This window comes from Microtus oregoni, unplaced genomic scaffold, assembly GCF_018167655.1.
Source record: "Microtus oregoni isolate MIOR12 unplaced genomic scaffold, Mior012 000012F_ref0000307, whole genome shotgun sequence".
Lineage (NCBI taxonomy): Eukaryota > Metazoa > Chordata > Mammalia > Rodentia > Cricetidae > Microtus > Microtus oregoni.
In genome coordinates this window covers 49,565,735-49,590,787 of record NW_024543071.1, presented here as the reverse complement: position 1 = coordinate 49,590,787, position 25,053 = coordinate 49,565,735, and the positions used below count along the sequence as shown (strand labels likewise).

The 25,053-nt window shown below is 48.5% G+C and overlaps 1 protein-coding gene across 2 annotated transcripts; it reads left to right on the top strand.

Annotated features, from left to right (window-relative positions):
- The first annotated feature begins 641 nt into the window (after window positions 1-641).
- Chrm1 (cholinergic receptor muscarinic 1) lies at window positions 642-16,956 on the top strand. Of its 2 annotated transcripts, XM_041661527.1 has the most exons (3): window positions 642-1,213; window positions 1,696-1,787; window positions 14,425-16,956. In XM_041661527.1, exon 3 carries the CDS (start codon window positions 14,495-14,497, stop codon window positions 15,875-15,877), a length of 1,383 nt encoding a protein of 460 aa, XP_041517461.1. In that variant the 5' UTR covers window positions 642-1,213; window positions 1,696-1,787; window positions 14,425-14,494; the 3' UTR covers window positions 15,878-16,956. The 2 variants fall into 2 exon arrangements, with proteins under 2 accessions (XP_041517461.1, XP_041517462.1); XM_041661528.1 differs by lacking the exon at window positions 1,696-1,787.
- The last annotated feature ends 8,097 nt before the right edge of the window (window positions 16,957-25,053 follow it).

Sequence of the window (25,053 nt, the reverse complement as noted above, 5' to 3'; positions counted from 1 at the left end):
CACTCTCCAGGTACACACCTGTGAACCTAGAGTGGGAGTCAGGGGAGACAGAGTTTGACAAGCTGGGAGGAGAGCTGTCTGTCTCCCTGTCTGTCTGTCTTCCAAAGGGAAGCTGGGGGTGGAGCAGGCAAAGAGGTAGATGCTGCCTCGCTTGTCAAAATTAGCCAGTTCCACAGTTGGGCAACACTCAGACACACACTGAGTACAGACACACGCACGCACATGCGTTCTGGCTCGACTGGCAGGGTCACACCTGTATTTATGTAGGCTGCATGGTGACATGAGCACACATGGATGCACACATGTCGGACCCTAAACAGCATATGTAACAAACACACAGCCCCCCCCCACTCCCCACAAACAAGACACCCATATATCCTCACACCGGGGCTCTGCAGACACTAGAGCACGCTGTCCAGCATGTGGGCATGTCACTCAGCCCCAGGGCGGGTGCGCCAGCCCTCTGGGTCTGTTCCAAGTTGGAACCTCTCACGTGAGGCCCAATGTGTCATTTTCAAACAGAAGGAATCTAGCTCCCTCGCAGCAGGGAGGAAGAGCAGGGTGTGTGGCTGGGTGGGTGGGTGGGCGCGTGGGCATGTTCATGGGGGGAGGGCATGTGTGCAAAGGAAGCAGGCATGTGAATAACAGGGCATGTGTGTTGGGACATGGTGCACAGGAGTTGGGGGCTTTCCGGTCGGGGGCTTTCCAGTTGGGTGGGGGAAGAAGCCTAGGAAACAGAGTGTGCCTTTGTGAGGGTGTGTGTGTGTGTGTGCCGCCGGTCTGTGTGCAGTGGGTGTGGGTGTTTGTCTCCCTGTATCCGCCTTCTCTCTCCTCCTGGACTTTTAGCCTTCCAGGGCTCTCCTTCCTCATGTCCTGCCTCCTCTGTCTCAAGGCTCAAAGTGGATGCCCTTGTGGACAAGGGGGGCACACTCCAGGACTTAGTCCAACCCCAGATGCTGCCTGAGGCTTCCCTCCTGCTCCCCCTCCCTTTCTTTCCTCCCTTCCCTCCCTCCCTCTTGTTCCCTTCCTCCCTCCCCCCCCAAGGCTGGCGTGCCAGGGGGTGGGACATGCCAATCACTGGCTGTGCCTCTCCCGCTGCCAGCACAGGGCGCAGCTCCCCCCGGGAGCCAGGTGTTTGGGTCCCAGGAGACGCTGCAGGCCCCCGGAGAAGCAGTGAAGCTGAGGACCCCACAGACCCCTCTCCGGTCCCCTGGTGAGTACATTTGGGAAGGTTTGGGAGGGGCTGTGTTGAGCTGGGTGCAGAAGCAGCAGGGTCCTCTGGGACAGGTCAGGGACAAGGATGAGATGGAAATGGGGGTGGACTCTGGAGAGGGGAGGTGGCCAGGGAGGGGTCTAGAGGCCAAGAGGTCTCTGTAGCCGTGGGCATTGGCTGCTCCAAACACCCTGCCTGCTGGTTTTCAGTGGATTCTTCTGATGTTTTTCTGGGCTTCAGTTGGCAGAAGAGATGGAGACCCTCTTAGCAAACCCAAACCAGAGTTCAGAAGAGATTCGATGGCCATGTAGTTAGCAGATTGCCTAGCACCCTAAAGAGATTAGATGGCCATGTAGTTAGCAGATTGCCTAGCACCCTAAAGCAGAAAGGGAAAGGCAGGAGACAGCCCTTGCCACCAGCACCCCGCTGAAGGATGACCCGTGTACATACTTTTGGGGACACCTCCTTCTCTCCTCCTTCAGGACACCCTGAATCCCACCTCCCCCATCCACCTTCAGCCCCCCAAGATGGACTGAATGAGACTGCTGGCCAGATGGACAAGCTGGATGCCAAGGTGGGTGTTTGGCCAGAAGCCAGCAGGAGACCAGGCAAAGAGCCCCATTGCTTTTTGGAGACAAATAAGCACATGGGTAGCCACATCATCCAGAGGATATGGCCCTGGCGTGTAGGGGACCCAGAGAGCCCTCCCTGGGTTTTTAGTATCTTTGGCTTCCGGAAGGTAGGCTGCAGTCAGTGCAAGGGTCTCAGGCAATACAAGGATACTAATGCACACATGTGTGTCCTCAGACTCCAGGAAGGATGAGTTGAAACCAGGGGCTTTGATTCTTACAGTTGCCACTTCCAAGACGGGTGTCTGGAGAGAGAGCAGTTGGACCATGAAGACCTGGACACCTTAGGGGTTCTTAGTGCCAGTGGAAAGGGCTTCACTTCTTCCTACAGTGCACATCTATCTGCAGCTCCACCCCATTAGCCCAGTGTCCCCTGTCTCACTGGCTGGAAGAATTCAGGCAGTCTCCAGCAGCTGATCAGTCTCTTGTCCCAGGGTCACCAGCCGCTCCATGAGCTATGTAAGGAAAGGGCGCTACCCCCAGACTTTAGCTACTAGGTAAACCATGACAGCTGCTGGGATATGCAAGAGGAGATGATGGAACAGGGCTACGGAGGGTATCATTCTGGCTGGGCTGCTGGCTGCTGGGCTGCTGGCTGTGACTTTGGTGGATCTTGAAGAGCAATGGGGAGCCCTGAGTGTCCAGAAAGGTCTAGGCAGAGCTGTCCTAATGTACACTCGAGAGAATGAGGCTGAAAAGGGAGAGTAGATATGTTTGTGGCCATAGAAGGGAGACATAGTAGTCCCGTTCATACTTGAACCCCATTCCTCTTCACCCTCAGCACATTGCTGTGCTACCACCTCTGTGAGCAGGAAGATAGGATAGAATAGGGAAGGGAAGGACATAGTGAGCTTTGGGAGGCAAGAGCTTAGGCTCCCAAGCAGGCAGGCAGGGAAGAGGTGGGTGAATCGAGCTGAGTTTCTGCTCACTGTGATGCCATGGTGATGCCTAGGAGAATGGGGGAGGGAAAGAGAGAAGAAAGGAAAAGGGGGAGTGCCAGGAGTTGAGGCTCTGGAGACATACAGGGAGAAGGATGAGGGGGCCCAGCATTGCTAATGCCACACTTGGCAGAGCAAAGTCTAGGTTGCAGCCCGCTCACAGGTAGGCTCTTCCCAGCCTGCTCAAAGATGGTCAGGTAGTCAAGGTCCATCACCAGTGAGCAAATTTGGCCATATCTCTAGGAAGGATGCTCCTCTTTCAGATCAGCGGTGTGTTTAGGAAGCATTTAACTGATGGCCACTGACCTCCCAGTGGTGGCTTGAGCCTAAAAAGACCGAGATTAATTCCACTTGTTTACTTCCTTGTTTCCAAGGCCAGGGGGTCAGGGGTGGAAGTTTTGTGAACCTTTAATGAATCAAGAGCCACTTGAAGAGAAAAGTTAACCCGAGGGGAGTCACCCAGAAAGGCTGGCTTCTAGGCTGTGGTCCCTGACGAAGGGAGTAGTCAAAAGCCTGGACCAGAACCTCCTTCTTACTGCATATGTGAGACCCCAAGTTCCCATCCCTCAGCCCTCCCTGAAGACCACCTTCTCCCTAGAGTTATCTCTGCCCCAGCCAGGTTTTCAGACAGCTTCCAGCCCCAGAATAACAAGATGGCTCCACACCTCCTTCTTAATTCTTCCCCCACATTCTCTGTCTCCCCTTCTTACTCCTTGACCAGACTAAGGAAAGTCTCATGTTCAGGAATCCTTCTCCCCAGCCTTCCTATCCTCCCCCAGTGGCTTCTTTCCTTCGCCCTTCCTTTCACCAGCCAGATCCCCTGTCCCTAGGGATTGGTCCAGGGCACTGGCGGTCATCAGTCTGGCCTGCCTTGTGTTAGAGACTCTGACCTCATCTCTTAACTCTTGGAGCCCACATTAACACACACCACCACCACCCACATTAGCTTAAACACACACACACACACACACACACGCACACATATGCACCACCACCACCCACATTAGCTTAAACATACACACACACACACTCACACACACACACACACCACCACCACCCACATTAGCTTAAACATACACACATACACCACCACCACCACCACCCACAATAACTTACACACACACACACACCACCACCACCACCACCCACATTAGCTTAAACATACACACACACACACCACCACCATCACCACCCCACATCTATTCCTGAACCTCAGCCTCTCTTCGCCTCTCGATAAAGCAGGATTTTCTTCAACCACTGCACAAATTAAGAGGCTCTCCGTTTATTTTTCTCCTATGCTCTCATGCCAGACAGTCCTTTACCCAAGAGAACAAAGGCCTGGTGGATAAGGGGTCATAGAAGCAGAGGGGCCCCTAAACTCTGTTCCGGAACTGGTCTTGATCCCCACAGGCTCATCCTCAACCTCCAGAGCCTGGAGTCATTAAGGAGGACCCCCCTCCATGTATACATTCATGTATTTCTTCCACAAATATTTGTTGAACAGTTACTATGTAGCAAGCCCTAAGATAAAGCAGTAAATGAAGCAAGCAGAACCCCTGCTTTGCCTCTCCATCCGTTATGACTGGATCTCCCCCTCCCCCACACCGTTATTCTTCATCACACAGATAAATGACACAGACGCAGACCAGAATCTAAAGCAAGGACTTCTTGGCTGATTCAAACTAGGGTTTGGCCAAACCAGTGAAGATAGGTGGAGAGGCTATTGAGACTCCCCTCAACACCCCGTCAGGAACAGCTTAGAGTCGGGGCTCCCAGAGATGGATCTCAAAGACAGATGAGTGCATCACTGACAAGCTTTAAGGTCACCTCTTTTTGCAAATCGGAGATAATAGAATCTATTTTCAAGGAGTTATAACAAGCAAATTAAATTATACATATAATGCGTAGAGCCATGTCTGGTATACTCAAGCAGCCAGTAAATATCAGTTGCTATGATAATAATAGTAATATTATTAAGGGCTCCCAACAGTCTTCATCGGGAGGCCACAGTTCCAGGCAGAAAAGTACTCTCCCCGTTTCTTAACACCTTCTTGCGTCCAAACACAAAACGTTCCAAGATCCCGCCCCACCACCACCATCCTCTTGCCATTCAACAATGCACACACCCTTACTCACACACGCCTACTAGAAAGTCAGCCCCCTCCTACAAAATGTCGCTTGGGTCAGGATGGTGGCTTGCCTATGGTCAGTGAAACAAAAGATTGAAGCTAAGGGGTCTCTGCCTGACCCACCTTGCAATCCATATCACAGCTTTTTCTGTGAATATTTGTTTCTTGTTTATTTAAGAGTTATTTATTTATGCTGGGCGGTGGTGGTACACACCTTTAATCCCAGCACTCAGGAGGCAGAGGCAGGCATGCCTCTGTGAGTTTGAGACCAGCGTAATCTACAGAGTGAGTTCCAGGACAGCCAGGGCTACACGGAGAAACCCTCTCTTGGGAAAAAAGAAATGTATTTATTTTTATTTTTCGTGTATGCGTCTTTTGCCTGTATGTATGCATCCCATTCCTGCCTGGTGCCCCTGGAAGTCAGGAGAGGACATTGGATCCCCTAGGGCCTGGCATTACAGACTGGTCAGCCGCCATGTGCGTGCTGAAACTTGAACCCCAGTCCTCTGTGAGAACAACCAGTGCTCTTAACCACTGAATCCATCTCTCCAACCTGTCCATGAATGTTTTAACAGGATGTGCTATGTGAATGTAGCATCAAGTTCCCCTTTCAACCAGAGAGCTAACCCTGAGCCCCTAGTTCATAAAACTTCTGGAGCGGCCACTGAACCCCAGCACCCTGTCTCTCAGTCCAGGATGATCACAGTCATGGGAACCAAACTGATTCATGACCACCATCCTCCAGTAGCTATCAACATAGTGAACTCCCCAGTCAAGAGCAGAGATGTCTCAGTGCGTAAACATGCTTGTCAGGCAACCCTGAGGGCCTGAGTTCAAACCCCCAGGACCTACAGAGAAGCAAGCATCTGTAATCCTGGTACTCCTGCAAGGAGATGGAAGAGAGAGACAGGAGAATCCCTGGAGTTTACAGCCCAGTTGGCCTGGCGCAAGCAGTGAAAAAACAACTCATCCTACACACACACACACACACACACACACACACACAAGTTAAGGCTAAGGCCAGGCAAGATAGTGCACACTATACTCCCAGCACTCAGAAGCCTGAAGCAGGAAAGTTGCTGTGACTTCAAGACCATCTTAGGCTAATAGTGAGACCTCAAACTAAATAACTTAAAAGCCCCTATAGGAGGTGACTCACAACCACCTGTAACTCCAGCTCCAGGGCATCAGACACCCTCTTCTGGACCCTACCAACACCCATACATGTAGCTTGCACTCACACAGACAGGTACACACATAAATTTAAACTTTTTAAAAAGCAAAATAAAAAGCCATCTGAAAACGTAATCTCATTGGTAGTCTGCTCATCTAGCAAGCAGAAGCGAGTTTAGTCCCTAGCACCCTAAACTGGGTATGGTGGCACATACCTGTAATCCCAACTCTGGGGAAGTAGAGGTGGGACAATCAGAAATTCAAAGTCATTTTCAGCACATAGGGAGCTCAAAGCTAACCTGGACTACATGAGACCCTGTCCTAAAAATAAATAAATGAACAAACGAACGAACGCACGCACGAATAAATAAATAAATAAATGAAGGGTGACTACTAGAAATCTGGCATATGAAAGGCCCTGGGTTCTAGGCAGGGCAGAAAAAAATGAAGAAGCAAAAGAAATTGATTAAGGATAATAACATAGATGTATCATTTCAACACCTGAGAGGCTAAGGTGACAAAGACCTTCCAAGGTTGCACGGTAAGGACTACAGTAGGTCACTCTGCTCTCACTGTGACAGGAAAGCAGGTTCATGACCATCACCAGGAAGAGTGGAAGGTCCAGAGGTGGTGAGAATTACTCTCTCTGCCCTTTCTCCCTTGCCTCCCAGTGGGAAGCAAACGGTAGAGGGCCACAGAGCAATTAGCCAAGTAGAACAAACACAGACCTTGAATCCAAAAAGTTAGTGTCACAGTCCCAACACTACTGGCTCCTGTGGGATCATCAGAAAGCCACTTACCCCTCTGAGCCTCTGTTGCCTCACCTTACTACAGAGATGAGATTGTCCTGCAGATGAAGAGGAATAGCATATATCAAGCGCCTGGGATAGCCTAAGTATAGTGGCTACCAATTTGCCCATTAAAAAAGATTTGGCAGGGATTTCTAACCATCCAGGCAAGACTGCCAGCTTCCTCACCTCCAAGGATGTTTGGTTCATTTTTCTCTGGAGTCCTGTACTAAAGGTATTTGCTTTAACAAGGCATGATGGTTCATATTTATAATCCCAGCACCCAGAGGTAGAGAAGCAGATGGACCTCTGTAAGTTTGAGACTAGCCTGGTTTATAAGTAAATTCCAGGTTAGCCAGGGTTATATAGTGACATCCCGTCTCAAAAAAAATTAAATGAAAGCATTTGCATTATTCATGGCCGTCACTACAACCCTCTGAGAGGAGCTTGTGATGGCTACAGGTCACCATGTTCCCACCCAGAGTTGATGGTGCCGCAGCTCCCAGTGAAGGGACCTGAGTGAGCTTCAGCTTCACCTCTGAAACTTGGGTCCTCTATATGCAGCATCTGGAGATGTTGCATTCAGGACCCTGAACATCTGCCAGAGATGCTAGGATGGTCCAAATCCTTCTTTGTACAAAAGAGCAGATTAAGAACCAGGGAAGATGTCAGGCAGTGGTGGTTCACGCCTTTAATCCCAGCACTCGGGAGGCAGAGGCAGGTAGATCTCTGTAAATTCAAAGCTAGCCTGGTCTACAGAGAAAGTTCTGGGATAGCCAATGCTGTTACACAGAGAAACCCTGTCTCAAAAAAAAAAAAAAAAAAAAAAAAAAAACAGGGGAAGAGCTGGGGGTGGGGGCTGGAGAGACAGGACACTGTGACAAGTGGATCAGGACAGGGAACCGGGAAGAAGAGCAGGGGCCATGTACTGTGTGTCTGCTCTGGTACCCCACTCATCAGCTGTGGAGTGAGAGGCAGGAAGAGAAAGGGAAAGAATGAAAGGTTGGGAGATTGTGCCGATAACTTGTGGAGGAAGGGGTGGCACTGAGCTTCATTCCAGAACCAAGGGTCACAATGCCAAGACTTGGGCAAGTCAAGTAACACACTCACCTTGAAGCAAAATTTGAGGGAAATGGTACCCCAGTACCAATGAGAGAGAGAGCGCACTTCGTAATACAGAAAGATAAAGTTGCAGCTTTGTTTGTTTTGTTGCTTTTGTCCACCCACATCCCCCAGACAGGGTTTCTCTGTGTAGCCCTGGCTGTCCTGGAACTCTGTAGATCAGGCTGACTTTGAACTCAGAGATCCACCTGTCTCTGCCTCCCAAGTGCCAGGATTAAAGGGGTGTGCCACCACCATCTGGCCTTGTTTTTGTTTCTTAGGGCAGTCTCGAAGTAGGTCAGGTTAACAGCAAACTTGCTATGTAAACAAGGTTGGCCTTGAACTCCACACCCTCCTGCCTCTACCTCTAGGGTGCCAGGATTACAGTTGTGTGCCACCACACCCAGTCTGGAACTTTTAAAAAAAATTAAATAGCAAACCAGACTTGCAAGTAACCCCCGCATTTGGAAGGCTAAGGTAAAATAGTTCTGAGTTTGAGGCTAGTCTGAGCTACACAGGACTACATAGTGAAACTTTGTCTCAATCAATCAATCAGTCAATTAATACTACAGCAGGCTAGCTCTTTTTGTAAATAAAGTTCCATGGGAACTAAGGCCAGGTTTGGAGTAAAGCTAATGAGACAGGATTGCACAAATGTAGGGCTGGATCCTGCCTTTGATATTTTAATCATCAGATTATATTTGTATTGACTTTTTTATATTACATAAAATATTAGTTTATTTACTACCAAGTTTGGAACCATCTTTAAATTTTGTGACCAAGATACACATCACCCTCCCGCTAAGCCTGAGGAGGCCTCTGCAGGGGGGAAGGGCAGCCTCTCCGCCAGCCAACAATTCTAGTCTAGTTCCTTTACAGGTCTTTGCTCCAAAGCTCATGGAGGTGACACACGGGGAACCGTACTCAGTCTAAAAGCAAGGAGACCTGGGCAATGTCTTCTATCCCCTGTTGCTGGGCCTCAGTTACTCCATTTGTGCAATGGGTGTTAAGTGGCCCTGAGTTCAGAAAATCAAAGACAATGATTGCACAGGGCAAATTCCCAAGATAGTGGCCACCAGCCCCCTCCCCAGGGAAGGCCCCAGCCTGATCCCAGCCTCTTGCCCACTACCTGACTTTAGTTTAGAAAAGGGTGTGACAAGACCAGGCAAAAAAAGATAAACCTGATGTGGTGGTAACTCATGCCTTTAATCCCAGAATTCAGGAGGCTACGGACAGAGGCTCAATCGTGAGTTCAAGACCAGCCTGGATAGATGTAGCAAGACTCTGGCTCAGGGGCTGCACAAGGTTCTGGGTTTGAATCCTAATGCTGAAGGGGGCGAAGGTGGAAGGCAAATTGGGTTTTAGTGCTTGCTTTTAAAATTCAGATCAACGGGTTAGTCTCCACTGATGTTTCGTTCTTTTGTTGTGTTTGTTTAGAGTTTCCTACATTTTTGTTTGTTTTTTTTTTCTGTTTGGTCATAAGTTCTTGTAAATGAACTTTCACTTGAAAAAATGACTGGAGTCCAGTCTTGATGGTACATTTCCTGTGTGGTCTTCTGCGGGTTTTCTTGCTGTTTCACTTGGGTCTCACTCAGTTCTATTATCTGTAAACTTGTGTTCAGGTCATAGGTTCCTGCTGAGATACAGCTCAGTTTGTACAGTGCTTACCTAGCATAGGGTTCCATCCTCTATGCCATGTAAAACTGGCTTGGCACCCTATGCCTCACATCCCAGAATTCTGGAGGTGGAGGATCAAAAGTTTAAGATCTTCCTTGGCTACACAGTGAGTTCCAAGCTAGCCCACACTGCATGAGATAAGACTATCTTAAAAAAATAAAAAATAAATAAAAATAAAAGACTCTATCTTAAAGGAAAAAAATAAAAAGGAGGTGGGCAGAGAAATTAACCATGACTGCAGATCTTTGGCAGAGTGTTTGCTGAGCATGTATGAGGCTCCATGTTTGAGTCCTTACACCGCACACACACACCATACACAGACATACACACACACACACCACACACACATACACACACACACCATACACATACATACATACACACACACCATACACATACACACACACACCATACACATACACACACACCATACACATACATACATGCACACACACCCCATACACACCCCATACACATACACACACACCATACACATACATACATACACACACACCATACACATACACACACACCATACACATACATACACACACCCCATACACACACACCATACACATATATACACACACACCATACACATACACACACACCATACACACACACACCATACACACACATACATACATGCACACACACACCATACACATACATACACACACACACCACACACACACACCATACACACACACACATCACACACACGATTAAATAAGATAATGCATGGATGTATAGAAATACTTCAGCAGTGACTCGGGGTGAGTTGTCCAACAGTAACATTGCTATCCACCACCACTACTGCACTATCAGAGATTTAGGGCCCTGGGCTAGGGATGAAGCCCAGACCCTATGAGAGCTGGACAAGCTAGACAGGTGATTTACCACAACATGTACCCAAACCCTCTAGATTTTTTTTTTTTGAGACAAGATTTCTCACTGTAGCTCTGGCTATCTTGGAATTCACTACATACACCTGGTTGACCTCAAATTCACAGAGACCTGACTGTCTCTGCCTCCAGCATACAGAGTACTGGTGCGTTCCACCACACCCAGTCTTAGGAGAGTTTTCGGGTTGTTTTTTTTTCCTGTTGGTGTTGGTGTTGGTGGGTTTTTGTTTTATTTCGTTTTGTTTTTGATTTTTCCAGACAGAATTTCTCTATGTAGCTTTGGAGCCTTGAACTTGCTCTGTAGACTAGGATAGCCTCAGACTCACAGAGATCCACCTGCCACTGCCTCCCAAGGACTGGAATTAAAAGCATGTGCCACCACCACCAGCCTGAGACTATTTTTAACTTAAAATACAATTACATCATATTCTCCCTTCCGTTTCTTTCCTCCAATATTTCCTGTGTACCCCCAGAATTTTCTCCCTCTCGAAATCATGGCCCTTTTTTCTACATGTATGTATGTATACCCAAATATATAAATACAACCTGCTCAGTCCATTTAATATTATTTGCATGTATATGGCTTCAGGGCTGACCCCTTGGTATTCAATAACCAATTAGGGCCTCACCCCTGGAGAAGAGAATTACTTCCAGTCCACTCCTCAGCAGAAGGAAGCCCTCATTCCCACACAAACCAAATAATGTGGACCCAGTGCTCACTGGACATCAGGAGACATTCTAAGCACTTGATGTTCAAAACCTCATTTAATCCTCTTAACAATTCCTTGAGGTATTAACTTAAAGGTCTTAGCTAATCCCTATATCTCATTTGAGGAATTTATGGTTATAGACATTACATCACTTAATAGTTAATAACAATAAATAATCATAAATAAATAAATAAGGTAATAAAAAAGAAAAAGAAATAAAATAAGATATGGTGGTGCAAGGCTTTAATCCCATTACCTGGGAGGTAAAAGTAGGATCAAAAGTTCAAAGTCATCTCCCCTCTGCTATACAGATAGGGAAGCAGGCCTCTGCTACATGAGACCCTGTCACAAATAAATGAATGAATGAATTTTAAATATTTCTTTAATTTTTGAGATATATCATTTCTCCCTTCCCTTTCCTCCCTCCAAGACTTCCCAGATATCCCTCCTTGCTCCCTTGCATATTCATGGCCTCTTTCTCTTTTTCCTTAATTGTCATTGCATGTGCGTCTGTATGTGTGTGTATATGTATGTGTGTACCTAAATACAGAAGTGCCACTTGCTCAGTCAGTATAACGTTACTTTTGTGTATGTCTTCAGGGCTGACCATTTGGTACTGGACAACCAATTGGTGTGCTCTTCCTGGGAAGACGATTTCTCCTGCTCTCAGCATTCCTTAGCTGCCTGTAGATCTTTGTGTGGTGGTGAAGCCTTGTGGGCCTTCACACCCATCCTAGCATGTCTGTGGCTATTTTCCTTCTCCAGCTCATGTTTAGACAGTCACCTTGATGAGACATTATGGTGTAGCTTCTGACATTTCTGTCTGACACCATCTCACAGCAAATTCCCTGATTCTCTAGTTTATACAATCTTTCTGTTCCTCCCCCGATCTTTAGGTACCGGAGTTGTACTGTAATGACTTTTTTTTAGGATTTACCTATTTTTATTTTATAAATTTGAGTGTTTTCCTGCATGTATGTCCAGGCACCACTATGTGCAGTACCCACAGAAGCCAGAGGAGGGTGTGGGATCCTCAGAGACCGCAGTTAGAGACATTTGCAACCTGCCATGTGGATACTGGGAACTGAACCCAGTCCTGTGGAAGAACTGTAAGCACGCTTAACTGCCGAGCCCTCTCTCCAGCTCCTATGGGTGATTTTTTTCAGTAAATGGTAGATCATGAATTCATATCCAGACAGGCCTCACCTGCCATCCTGACACTCGGGATGGGAAGGTAAGGAGGAACTGGAGCTCAAAATAATCCTTGATTACATAGAAATTCTGAGACCCTGTCTCAAAAAAACAAAACAAAACACAGCAATACCAGTTTGTTATAACTTCTCCCACAGCCTTTTAGCTAATATCAAGTGTAGTACTAAATGCAGGTGGCCTAGCTTTGGAGTCTAGGTTCTTTAACTGTGGTGTCACACATACTCCCTCAAGTGTAAAGTGACTCAGACACACGTGTGCACACTGACAGCCACAGACCTTATTGCTCATATTGTGGCACACTGGTCTCCTTCCCTGTGCTGAGAGCTCTACCACAACAGTTCACCGAGAGCCATGGAGATGGCCTCAGCCACACACGGGTCATACATGATCACAGGCACAACACATAAGCCTCTCTGTCACAGACCAGGTCCCCACGCGACACTGGGGTTCAGAAGGCTTTTGTTCAACATTTCTCCCTTAGGATCTTCCCAACAGTATAATCCTAAAGGCCATAGCTCTACACTAGGAAGACCCTAAACTTCTTCTGTGGACAGATGGGGACACAGAAAAGGACCCACCAAATCACACAGCAGCTAGGCCATTGCTGAGTGAGACCTTCAGCCTTCCGGCTGCCTTTGCTTTGGCTATGGGCCTTCCCTGCCTCCTGGCCTTTCATTTTGCGCAACCTTAGTGCCTGGGCCAGACTCCAGATCCCAGAAAAGTCTGAGGGATCTTCCCGTTCCCCATGCTGCCCTCTTCTCAGCTGGGGCCCAGGAACAGAGCAGAGAGGGAGGGAAGCCTCCCACATCCCATCTGGGGCCAGACCCTCACCTAACTGGGAGCTGAGGCCATTGTCCCTGTTGCCTGCTTCGCATGCAATCCATGGAAGATTGTGCAGACATAAACACACATACATGCATTTCCATGTACCCACTCCCATTCTGCTCCCTCTCCGGAGCCTCCTGTAGCTCAGGCTCTCCTCAACCGCACTGTGTAGCAGGGGATGACTTTAAAGCCCTGATCCTCCTGCCTCCACCTCCCAAGGGTAAGGATTGCGGATGTGTACCACCACTCCCAACCCTCTTCTCTTCCCTGGAGCCTTCTCCTTCTTTCCATCACTTTATTTAATGAAAGAATTACACTGAAGCAGCCCATGCACAGCTAGTGAAAGAACTGGGCCCTAATCCCACTTAGTATCTTGTCACTATAGCAGAGGCTGAAGCTGCTCAGTCGCCATTGCCTCCAGCAAGAAAGGGATGACAAGGTCCTTCCTGCTAAGGATGAGCAGGACGGTTAAATAGATAACTTGATTAGGTGCTTAGCACTGTGTCTGGATGTAGCAAGCCCTTCTTAAATGAAGGCTTTAATAAGGCTGAGTGAAATACTTGGAAAATCTTGCAGGACTATATACGAAGTAATTCTCCCAATTCCTGCTGCATGAAATGTAAGAAAAACAGGGGTTAGTGGCTGGCTTAGCAGTTAGGAGCCCTGGCTGCTCTTCCAGAGGACTCAGGTTTAATTCCCTGTACCCACAAGGCAGTTCACTATGTCTATAATTCTAGTTCCAGGGGATTTGATGCCCCTCTTCTGGCCTCCCCAAGCTTACACATGGTGCACAGACATATATGCAGACAAAATACTCATACACATAAAATAAAAATAAACGAATATTTTTACTTTTTTTTTGAAGACAGGAATTAGTAGCAATTTTCCAAGGAGAAAATGGAGGTTCAAAGTTTGAACAGTGAAGCTGGAATTGAGAACAAGGCCACCCCATGCTGCTGGCAAATTTCCCTGTGGCTGGGAAGCCATTGTTAGCCACTGTGTGTAGGTGCCAGTGCCTGAGGGTGGTGCTGCCTGGCCTGGAGCTCTGTACCCTTTGACTCTTCCACTCAGAACTGTCAGAGGTGCCCAGTGGCCCAGCCAAAGCTTGTGTCCTCTCTTTTCAGGTGATGCCCTTTCTCTGAGGAAAACTTGTGACTGGAGGAAGGGGCTGCCCCTTCATCCCACCTGGCTGAAATGAACACCTCAGCGCCCCCTGCTGTCAGCCCCAACATCACCGTCTTGGCACCAGGAAAGGGTCCCTGGCAAGTGGCCTTCATTGGGATCACCACAGGGCTCCTGTCTCTGGCTACAGTGACAGGCAACCTGCTGGTCCTCATCTCCTTCAAGGTCAACACAGAGCTCAAGACAGTCAACAACTACTTCCTGCTGAGCTTGGCCTGTGCTGACCTCATCATTGGCACCTTCTCCATGAACCTCTATACCACATACCTGCTCATGGGCCACTGGGCTCTGGGCACACTGGCTTGTGACCTCTGGCTGGCCCTGGACTATGTGGCCAGCAACGCCTCCGTCATGAATCTTCTGCTCATCAGCTTTGACCGTTACTTCTCAGTGACCCGACCCCTGAGCTACCGAGCCAAGCGCACTCCCCGCAGGGCAGCTCTGATGATTGGCCTGGCATGGTTGGTTTCCTTCGTCCTCTGGGCCCCAGCCATTCTCTTCTGGCAATACCTGGTTGGGGAGCGGACAGTGCAGGCTGGGCAGTGCTACATCCAGTTCCTCTCTCAACCCATCATCACTTTTGGCACAGCCATGGCCGCCTTCTACCTCCCCGTCACAGTCATGTGTACGCTCTACTGGCGCATCTACCGCGAGACAGAAAACCGAGCCCGGGAGCTGGCAGCCCTACAGGGCTCTGAGACCCCAGGCAAAGGTGGTGGCAGCAGCAGCAGCTCAGAGAGGTCACAGCCAGGGGCTGAGGGCTCACCGGAGTCACCTCCGGGTCGCTGCTGTCGCTGCTGCCGGACACCCAGGCTTCTGCAGGCTTACAGCTGGAAAGAGGAAGAGGAAGAGGACGAAGGCTCCATGGAGTCCCTCACATCCTCCGAGGGCGAGGAACCCGGCTCAGAAGTGGTGATCAAGATGCCCATGGTAGACCCTGAGGCACAGGCACCAACCAAGCAGCCCCCCAAAACCTCCCCGAATACAGTCAAGAGGCCCACCAAGAAAGGCCGAGACCGAGGTGGCAAGAGCCAAAAACCCCGAGGGAAGGAACAACTGGCCAAGCGAAAGACCTTCTCACTGGTCAAGGAGAAGAAGGCAGCTCGGACCCTGTGTGCCATCCTGCTGGCCTTCATCCTCACCTGGACACCATATAACATTATGGTGCTGGTGTCTACCTTCTGCAAGAACTGTGTTCCCGAGACCCTATGGGAGCTGGGCTACTGGTTGTGCTACGTCAACAGCACTATCAACCCCATGTGCTATGCACTCTGCAACAAAGCCTTCCGGGACACTTTCCGCCTGCTGTTGCTCTGCCGCTGGGACAAGCGGCGCTGGCGCAAGATCCCCAAGCGCCCTGGCTCTGTGCACCGCACCCCCTCCCGCCAATGCTAATGGCCCCCTCTCCTGCATCCTTCCACCCCAGCTCCAGGGAGAGGCCGGTGGAAAGTGTCCATAGGCTGTATCTTCAGTCCCAGGGCCCTGCTCAGGCCTCCCCTGGCTTCCCAGGCCCCTGGGTCACCTTCCTGGACAGCCCAGAGAGACTAACTAGCTTTCCAAACTTTGCTATTCCCAGACAGGGAGTGAAACCCGGGGAACTGGTTTCTTTGTTCCCTGCTGTGTGGGAATAGGCTATTCACCAGGAAGAAGGTCCAGGAGGAGGATCCGGGTTTTGGACTCTGTTTGCGTTTAGGCAGGAAGTCAGGAGCCAGCAGGGCGGGCCAGTAGGTTAACGTTGTTGTCTTCCTTGGCCCGGCAGGGGGCCCAAACTGTCATGGGAAATAGCGCCCCCTGGGTGTATAGGCAGGAGCTGACACAAAGTTTGGGACTATGAGCTGGAGATTCCCCTCTCTGCACAAGCATAGCCCATCCAGGTAGGCCCTAGGCACACTCTTGGGATTGTCCAGCCTCCCTACAAATATCCCCAGGTCATCCCTACGTGAGTCACCTCCAAAGCAAATGTCCAAGTGTGGGGGGGACGATAATGCCAGAGGAGATTAGCTTGGCTAGACACACCAAGTCCAGAAACTGCAGCAGGACCAGATGTCAAGTGTCCTAACTGACCCACTATGTCACTTTCCGGGGTGGGGGGAGATAAGGTGCCTGCTATCCAGTCCCACACCTCTCTCTCTCTCTCTCTCTCTCTCTCTCTTTCCCTCTCTCTCTCTCTCTCTCTCTCTCTCTGCCCCAAAGTAACCTCAGTCCCTCCCTCCTGGCTCATAGCCACCACCTGGGTGGATCTGCTCTGGGCGGATCTAGCCAGGCCTCCTGCATGCTGCCTGCCTCCAGCCTTGCCCCACACAGGCCTGGCTCAGCCAGCAGGTTCTCTTCTGTAAACTCCCCAGTCCAACCCATGCATGGCCTCCCTGCCTCCCTAATCTCCAGACTCTGCCTGGCCCCAGATGTTCTCTCCTTCCATCCTCAGCGTATGCTGAGTCTGTGAATAAAAGCCACGTAACCAGCAGGCACTACGAGGAATTCCTCCCTGTTTTGGCTCAAGGCCCTGGTCCCAAGGCCAGGACTGAATGGGGCACAGAGGCACAAATGCTGCATGGAGAATGTGGGCAGCAGCATTTAAGGTGGATCCGGGAAGGGCAGCACTGAATGGCTAGATCAACTAAGCCTGTGGGCCCCAGCACCCTGGGATCCGTGGCTCAAGTGAGCGGTGCTGCAGAAGGCAGACCTGGCCTCTGGAAACGAGGGGACTAGGTGAAGCACCCTGTGTATCCCACACATAGCTGCTCTAGGACCTTCTCATACCCAGACAGAACACAACTCCTCCAAACTCCCATTTGCAGATGGGGAAACTAAGGCCCAGAGACCCAGGAGGATTGCTTAGGATTATCTCACAAAGCAACACCCAGACTTCTAGGTAGTCCACAACCTCCTGACCCCTAGGCTGTGGAGATGACAGACCTAGGACACCCTCAACCAGAGCAGTCCATCAGGGTAACCCTCAGGCCACAACGTAAAACACTGTATTAGTAAGGCAGGTTTCCAAAGTCTAAGGAAAATGGACCTAAAGAGATTAACTCCACATCCCTGAGCAGTCCAAAGTCTAAGGAAAATGGACCTAAAGAGATTAACTCCACATCCCTGAGTAGTGGCTATCAAAATGTAGCAGTGGCTAGGAGTCCCAAGACCAACCTTAATGTCCGTGGTTTCCTGGGAGAACATACAAAACTCTACAAAGTCACTAGAATCACTGTCATATCAAAAGAATGTCAGAAGAAAATGGGAACAGAAGAAAGTGTGCAGAGCAGAGTCCCGGGGTGACCAGGCACAAGATGCCAATTCTCTTTCCAGGGAGTCACAGAACACTTACTCTCCTGCAGTGATGTGTGATAGCCTGCATAACACACTGCCAGTCAGGAAAGGCCCACCACAACCTTGGTGTCTGGGGTTTTCACTAGAGGCTGGGCATGGGGCATGGCTGACTGTCCACATGGCTGACCTCAGTTAGTGTCCAGCCGCTCTAGAGGTTAAATGGTGGAATGTGGTCCAAGACCTCCACCACAAATCATATAGATTATCTGGTGCAGTCCAGCGTACAAGGATGAGCAAAGATTTTCTTCTAGGTTTGATAGTCCAATGGTTTGTCATGATTCCCAAGAGCCAGACAAGGCCTGCTGAGCTATCAGTGACCCAAACCTGGAGCACCGCTGTCACCTGGGAACTTATATAGGTAAATTCCTGGGGTGACCACAGATTTACTAAATGGAATTCTGAGCATGAAACCCAGCTATCTGTAACTAGCAGCCTCAAGGTGATTCTGGTACAGGCTAAAGTTTGAGGGGGGAAACTCTCCTAGAAGGCTGAGGTCCTAGGTGGGATTTTAAAAAAAAGCTCTGCAGAGGACGGAGTGGGGATTCACCCCACAGTTAGCTGCCTGGATTCCCAGAAACTACTGAACCTTGAGAGCTAATTTGGTGATTCTAGCTGGGAAGAGATTCTCTAATATATCCTGGACCCACAAAGGGTCCTCCTCTATCTGGCAAGGTCATCCTCTTCAGCTGAGCCGACAGCTGAGGACAGGATGAACATGGAGAGGTAAGAGAGGAAGAAGACGTCTCCTAGTCGGCCACTGGGGTAACGAGTGGGGTGACAGATGCCTCAGTCAATCACACTCAGGTCACCCATAACCTGTGGAATGGAATCTTCCAACACCATGGGCAAGGGCAAACCCCTACAGAGGTAGACAAGGAGAAGGTGGCCAGAAGCTGCAGGAGATACAGCAGTGTGGGGATGACCCTCAGCTATGAACCCTATACCCCTGTACCACCAGTACAGCAGCCTCCGCTGAGACCCTGTGGAGGCTGCTTGCTTGCTACTGCTCCACTGTAGCCCTAAGTCCCCTTCAGGGGTAAATGTGCTGCCTGTGTCGAAGGTACGGAGGTGGAGGCACTGAGGAAGGTGAACAGCCTTGGAAGAAGAAACACTTTGGGGTCCGTGTAACTTGCCTCCACTGAAGACCAGGAAGGAAGGAGTGGGACTGGCATTAGGATCAGTAATAGGAGTAGTAGTTCACACTGGTCCCTTGTTCCCTGTCCTGGGAACCTCACCATGGTCCTGCCATGCCCACCATCAAATAAACTTAGGCATGTCTTCAGTGTCTTCATTTCTAAAAAGGGAACAGCCCCTTGCAGGTGTCAGAGGGATGAGGCAAACTGGCAAAAAGCACTTAGTGGTTGTACCGTCAGTGACTCCACAGAAGAGACTGCCACAGTTAAAGGCCAGACTAAGTCTAGTTTCTGAGTCAGGTCCTATCCTGCACTCCCTCCTGGCTTTGGACCCCAGACCAGGAAGAAGAAATCTCATATCCTAACCCGACTGGGTTTGAAGAGAGTCCAGGAGCACCTGGGCAGGAAGGGGTGTAAACTCCAGGTGGAATCTGGGTCCTGCAGGCTCTGAAGGAGTGCTGCAAACCAAGGAGCATATGAACCAGAAGGGAGAGGGCCATTGCATGGGCATCCGTCCATCCCAAACACTGCACCCACTCCTGCCCTGAGGGAGCCTCTTCACCACAGGAGCAAAGACCTTATCATAAGGAGAGAATAAGGTTGCTTTGTGAATACCACCTCTTCCACCAATACCACTAGACTGGAGCCTGCCTTAAGGAGTGCAACAGGTTAGGTTCCCTCCTACACCCAAAGCCCCACCGCAGCTCCATCTCCACCATGTCACTTTAGCGCCACCTGCTGGCGATGCAGGAAATAGGCTACCCAAGAAACCTGATATTTGCCTTGGACCAGGTTCCCCAGACGACAGACCACAACATAAAATGATACAGTACGTGATCATGGTCACCCCAGCAACTACCCCCAAACTTCAGGAGAATCCGAAGACACAGAAGGCTCACAAGGCCTTATCAACATTCAGAAACAAGACCTTCCCTTTCTAACTAGTACGCTATCATCAGTGAAGCCGTGAATACCAGATGTCTTGACATTTGTGAGTAGCTCCATCCAAGTCTCAAAAACAAACGAAAGCAACCCCTTAGCCTGAAGCCTTTGTGTTCTTCCATTTGGGTGACCTACCCCTGCCGAGCCCCCAAGGCCTGTAGAGTCCTTGGTTTCGTTCTCAGCCTAGCTCAGGTTTCATAGGGCTCAGAACTGACTCCAAATTGAAATTGCATTTGGAACCCAGGACAGCTCAACAGTCTGATTATTCCATTAAAAAGGTTCAGCTTTCCCTTTCCTCTTCCATTCCCTGTCCTACCCTGGTATCCGGTATTTCTGCCTTCCTGAAACCACCACTGAGCACAGTTGCTCAAGCCAGAGAGCTGGAAGTCAGCCTAGACTCTTCTGTACCCAGCCTACCTCTAAACAGTTCTCAAACTAATCCTGTTTTCTTCACCTCACTGCAGGGCTCTTGCACAAAGTCCTGAAACAATCCTTCATTTCAAAAGTATCAACCTTTTTCTGTCAAAGGTCAGAGAGCAGACATTTTTTTGACCCTACAAACCAAGAGACAAAATGAAGGATACACATCAGCGCTAGTGTATTACATTGTCTCTGTTACTGCAGTTGAAGGCAGCCATAAATAATATGCTACAGCAGATAAGAATGGCTGTATACCAATAAATTTATTTGAATCTAACATAATTTTCATGTCACAAAATACTATTATGATTTTTATCTTTTTTTAGATTTATTTGTTTCATGTGTATGAATATTTGCCAGTGCTATAAGCCTCTGAGCTATCTCTCTAGCCCCAACCCTCATTTTTAGGCCTTTTAAAAGTCAGGGCCTAAGGAGATGGTTCAGTGGTTAAAAACATTTGTTGCTCTTGCAGAAGACCCAAGTTCAATTCCCAGCACCCACATAGTGGCTCACAACCATTCATAACAGCAGCTCCTGATCTCCACGGCACCAGGAATAAAAATGGTAGCACGCACATATGCAGACACGCAGGCAAAACTCATCCAAATCAAATAAAAAATAAATACATCTTTTTAAAAAAATATCACACACATACACACACATATAGTGATTTCTTAGGATAATCCCAGCATTCAAGAGGTAGAAGCAGGAGGATCAGTAGTTTAAGTCCTGAGCTATATAAGACCTTGTCTTGGGGGGGGGGGGGGAAGCTAACCCAAAGCTAGGCACATGTGATCTCAAATTGGGAAGCTAAGGCAGGAGGATCTCAAGTTTGAGGCCATCTTGGGGTAAGAGTTCCAGGCTAACCCAGGAGGCAAAATGAGACCTTTATCTCCAAAAACCAAAGCACGCCTCTTAGACAAAGGCCTTCGCATTCAGCCTCTTGGGTTGAGCCCTCCTACAGACTCTGTGATTCTCCTGGTCTTTGAGCAGGCTCTAGACTCACTCCTTCATATCTTTCCTCTTTCCAGTTCCTCTACTTGGACTTTTATTCTGCTTTGCTTCAAGATCACCTATGCTTCCTTCAGGATCCAGAAAGAAAAAAAAAACAGCACTTAACTCACACACTGGGGCTCAGGGCACCTCAGTAGGCATCAGCTTTCAGCCTGGAGGAGGGAGAGCTGATCAGAGAGGAACCGGAATGCAGGAGCACTGGAAGACACTGTGAAGATAGCTGGCTGGGAGGAAGGACTTGGCAGAGAAGGAAGGTGATGTGTCGGGATAAGCAGGAAAACAGCAATGAAGGGACAATGAGAGGACTGGGGAGATGTTTCAGTGGGCAAAGTACTTGTTACACAACTGTAAGGATCACAGTTTTGGATTCCTAGCACCTACATACGAGTCTGGCACACCTGTAATCCCAGTACTGGTGGGCAGAGATACTGGGGATAGGAGAACTCTCTAATCAGCCAGGCTAGCCAGAATGGCAAGATCTGGGTTCAGCAAGAGACCTTGTTGCATAATAATAATAATAATAATAATAATAATAATAATAATAATAATAAATAATAATAAGGCAGAAATCCAGCATGATGGTGGTTGCCTTTAACCCCAGCACTCAGGCAGAGGCCAGCTGATCTGCATGAGTTGTAGGCCACCCTGATCTACAGTACAAGTTCCAGGTCAGCCAGGGCTACACACTAAGACCCTGTCTCCAAAAGCTAAAATTAAGGTAGAGTGGTAAAAGGAGATATTCCATGTCAACCTTTGGTTTCCATATACGTGTGCACACATGAATGTATACATACGGTGATGGTTTGAATGAGAATGCCCCCCGTAGGCTCATATTTAAATGCTTGGTCCATATTTGGTGGAACTGTTTCAGAAAGATTAGGAGGTGTGGCCTTTTGAGAGAATGTGTGTCATGGGGGGGGGGAGGGCAGGCTTTGAAGTTTCAAAAGCCAATGCTATTCCCAGTTAGCGCTCTCTCTCTCTCTCTCTTGCTAGTGCCTGTAAATTAGGAAGTAATTTCTCAGCTACTGCTCCACTGCCATGTCTGCCTGACCGCTGCAATGCTTCCTGCCATGAGGATCACGGACTGTAACCCTCTGCAACCATGAGCCACAATAAATATTTCCTCTTATAAGCTTTGGTCATGGTGTCTCTTCACAGAAATAGGAAAGTAATTAAGACATACACATGTGCACACACATATAAATACATGCACACATGCACCCTCCTCTTCTTCCTCTCTGGTCCTCCCTAAAAATCTGTCCCCAAGTGGGTTTGTATGTGTGGTCCTAGAGAGGATGGATCTTGTCTTTCTATAGCTCTCTCTACACTCACCTCACCTCTGGTGCCATTCCACCATGCCCACTATAGACAGTCTCTGCCTTGAAGGAGCCTGGTTACCTGATGTCTTGGTTGTCACTGAAAAAAAAAAAACAATTTAAAAGAAGGAAGACAGTGGCTTCAGTCCATTGTCACTTGGCTGCACACTTCTGTGCCTCTAGTGAGGCAGACTGTCTTGGCAGAGAGGGTATGATAGGCAAAGGTACTCACTAAGAAAAGTCCACACAAGGGACATCCTTCAAAGACAACACCCAATGAATACTTGCTCCAACCAGGCCCCACTTTCTGGCATCCTATTTTTAAAGTTAGCATTCTCTTGATCCAGTTGCTTCTCATTGGAGTCCACTAAGGGTGGACCAGACTTCAATACAAAACAAGGAAGATGTTTCATATCTAAACAACAATATCCAGAGAGACATTTGCTAAGGTGATGTGAATAGAGGTCCACCCTTGGACAAGATGCTTTCTTTTTTTAGGATTTATTTAGTGTGTGTGTGTATGTGTCCTTGTCTGTGCCTGTGTGTGTGTGTGTGTGTGTGTGTGTGTGTGTGTGTGTGTGTACACATGCACAAAGAGACCAGAATCAGATGTCAGATCCCCCAGAGCTGGAGTTCCAGGCATCTACAGAACACCTGGTTTATTGCCTGAGTGCTGTAATCTGAACTCTGATCCTCATAATTGCACAGCAAGTACTCATAACTACTGAACCATCTCTCCAGGCACAGAGTGGTGCTTTCTTGGAACCAGACTGGTCATGGCAGAACCAAGCCAGGAAGGCTTTGTCTCAACATTGACTCCTCTTATGAGCTGGACGACCTGTGTGTTTCTGAGCTTTCATCCCCTTTCCGGGAAAGTAGAGCTGTTTTACCTGAAGAAATAATGACAGGGCCTCCACCCTTGAGAGGCTTGGTCTTAAGACAAACTTCCAAATGTGGATTGTAGCCCCAAGTGCAAGTCAGGATTAGCAATACCCTTTAAATATTTTATTTGAATGGGTGTTTTGTCTGCATGTATGTACATGCACCTGGTGTCCACAGAAGCCAGAAGAGAGAGCTGAATCCCCTGGAACTAGAGTTACATAGTAGTGAGCCACAGCATGGCTGCGGTGAATTGAACCCGGCCCCGCTGGAGGAGCAGCCAGTGTGTTTCACCACTGAGCCACCTCTCTAGGTCATGATTTGTACATGCTAGGAAGCACTTTGTTACTGATCTGCCCTTGAGACTCCAGAATTTTCTCTAAACGCAGCAGTTTAGGATACATTTGCACAGTGTGGCATACAGGAGTAAACAGTACTCTTTGAAGCTTTTGTCTGAGGGTTTTTGCTATATTTATTTATCATGTGTGTGTGCACACCACGTATACATGAGTGCCACGGAGCACATGTAGACATCAGAAGACAGTTTTGGGGAGTCAGTTCTCTCCTTCTAGAGATCAAACTCAGGTTACTGGGCTTAGTGGCAAGCACCTTTATCTTTACCTGCTGAACCTCCTTTTGAACTTACAAAGAGAAAAACACATGGGGTGGTGGTGCACATTTTAATCCCAGCACTTGGGAGGCAGAGGCAGGAGGATCTCTGTGAGTTCGAGGCCAGCGTGATCTACAAAGTGAGTTCTAGAACAACCGGAGCTGTTACACAGAGAAACACTGTCTTGAAAAACAAAGAAAAAAAAACACACACACACACATCAGGCTGGAGAGATGGCTCAGTGGCTAAGAGCACTACCTCCTCTTCCAAAGGTCCTGAGTTCAATTCCCAGCAACCACATGGTGGCTCACAACCATCAGTAATGAGATCTGTTGCCCTCTTCTGGCCTGCAAGCATATATGCAGGCAGAACACTGTATATATAAATAAATAAATAAATAAATAAATAAATAAATAAATAAACAAATAAATCCCACATATCTACCAGGTCATAATTTACACGGTTTTTAATGATGGATATGGTACAAGAAGTCTAAAAAAGTCTTTTGATAAGGAATTACTGAAAAAATTATATGAGAAGCGGTTCATGGGTGACTTCTCTAAGTGCCACACACTGGGTGATTCAGAATAACAGGGCTGATATCCAGGGCTCTGGAGGTCATAAGTCTAAAGCCAAGGTGTTAGCATGTTTGACACAGTCCTTTAAGATAGTCTCCACAGACAGCCATCTGAGAAGACTGACAGAGACACTGAAGCTCCTGAAATCCAGGCTATAGACAGGGTGGTCCAGGGGCAGAGTACCTGACCACTAGGACCACCAGTTTCCTCTTCTTGCTACCCAGTGCAGAAATGGGTAGCACCAGGCAAAATGCTGCATCACTGGGGCTGGAGAGACAGCTCAATGCTAAGAGCAGTGGGTGATCCTTTCAGAGGACCTGGGTTCCAGAGGACCAGTGGGCTCATTGGTTAC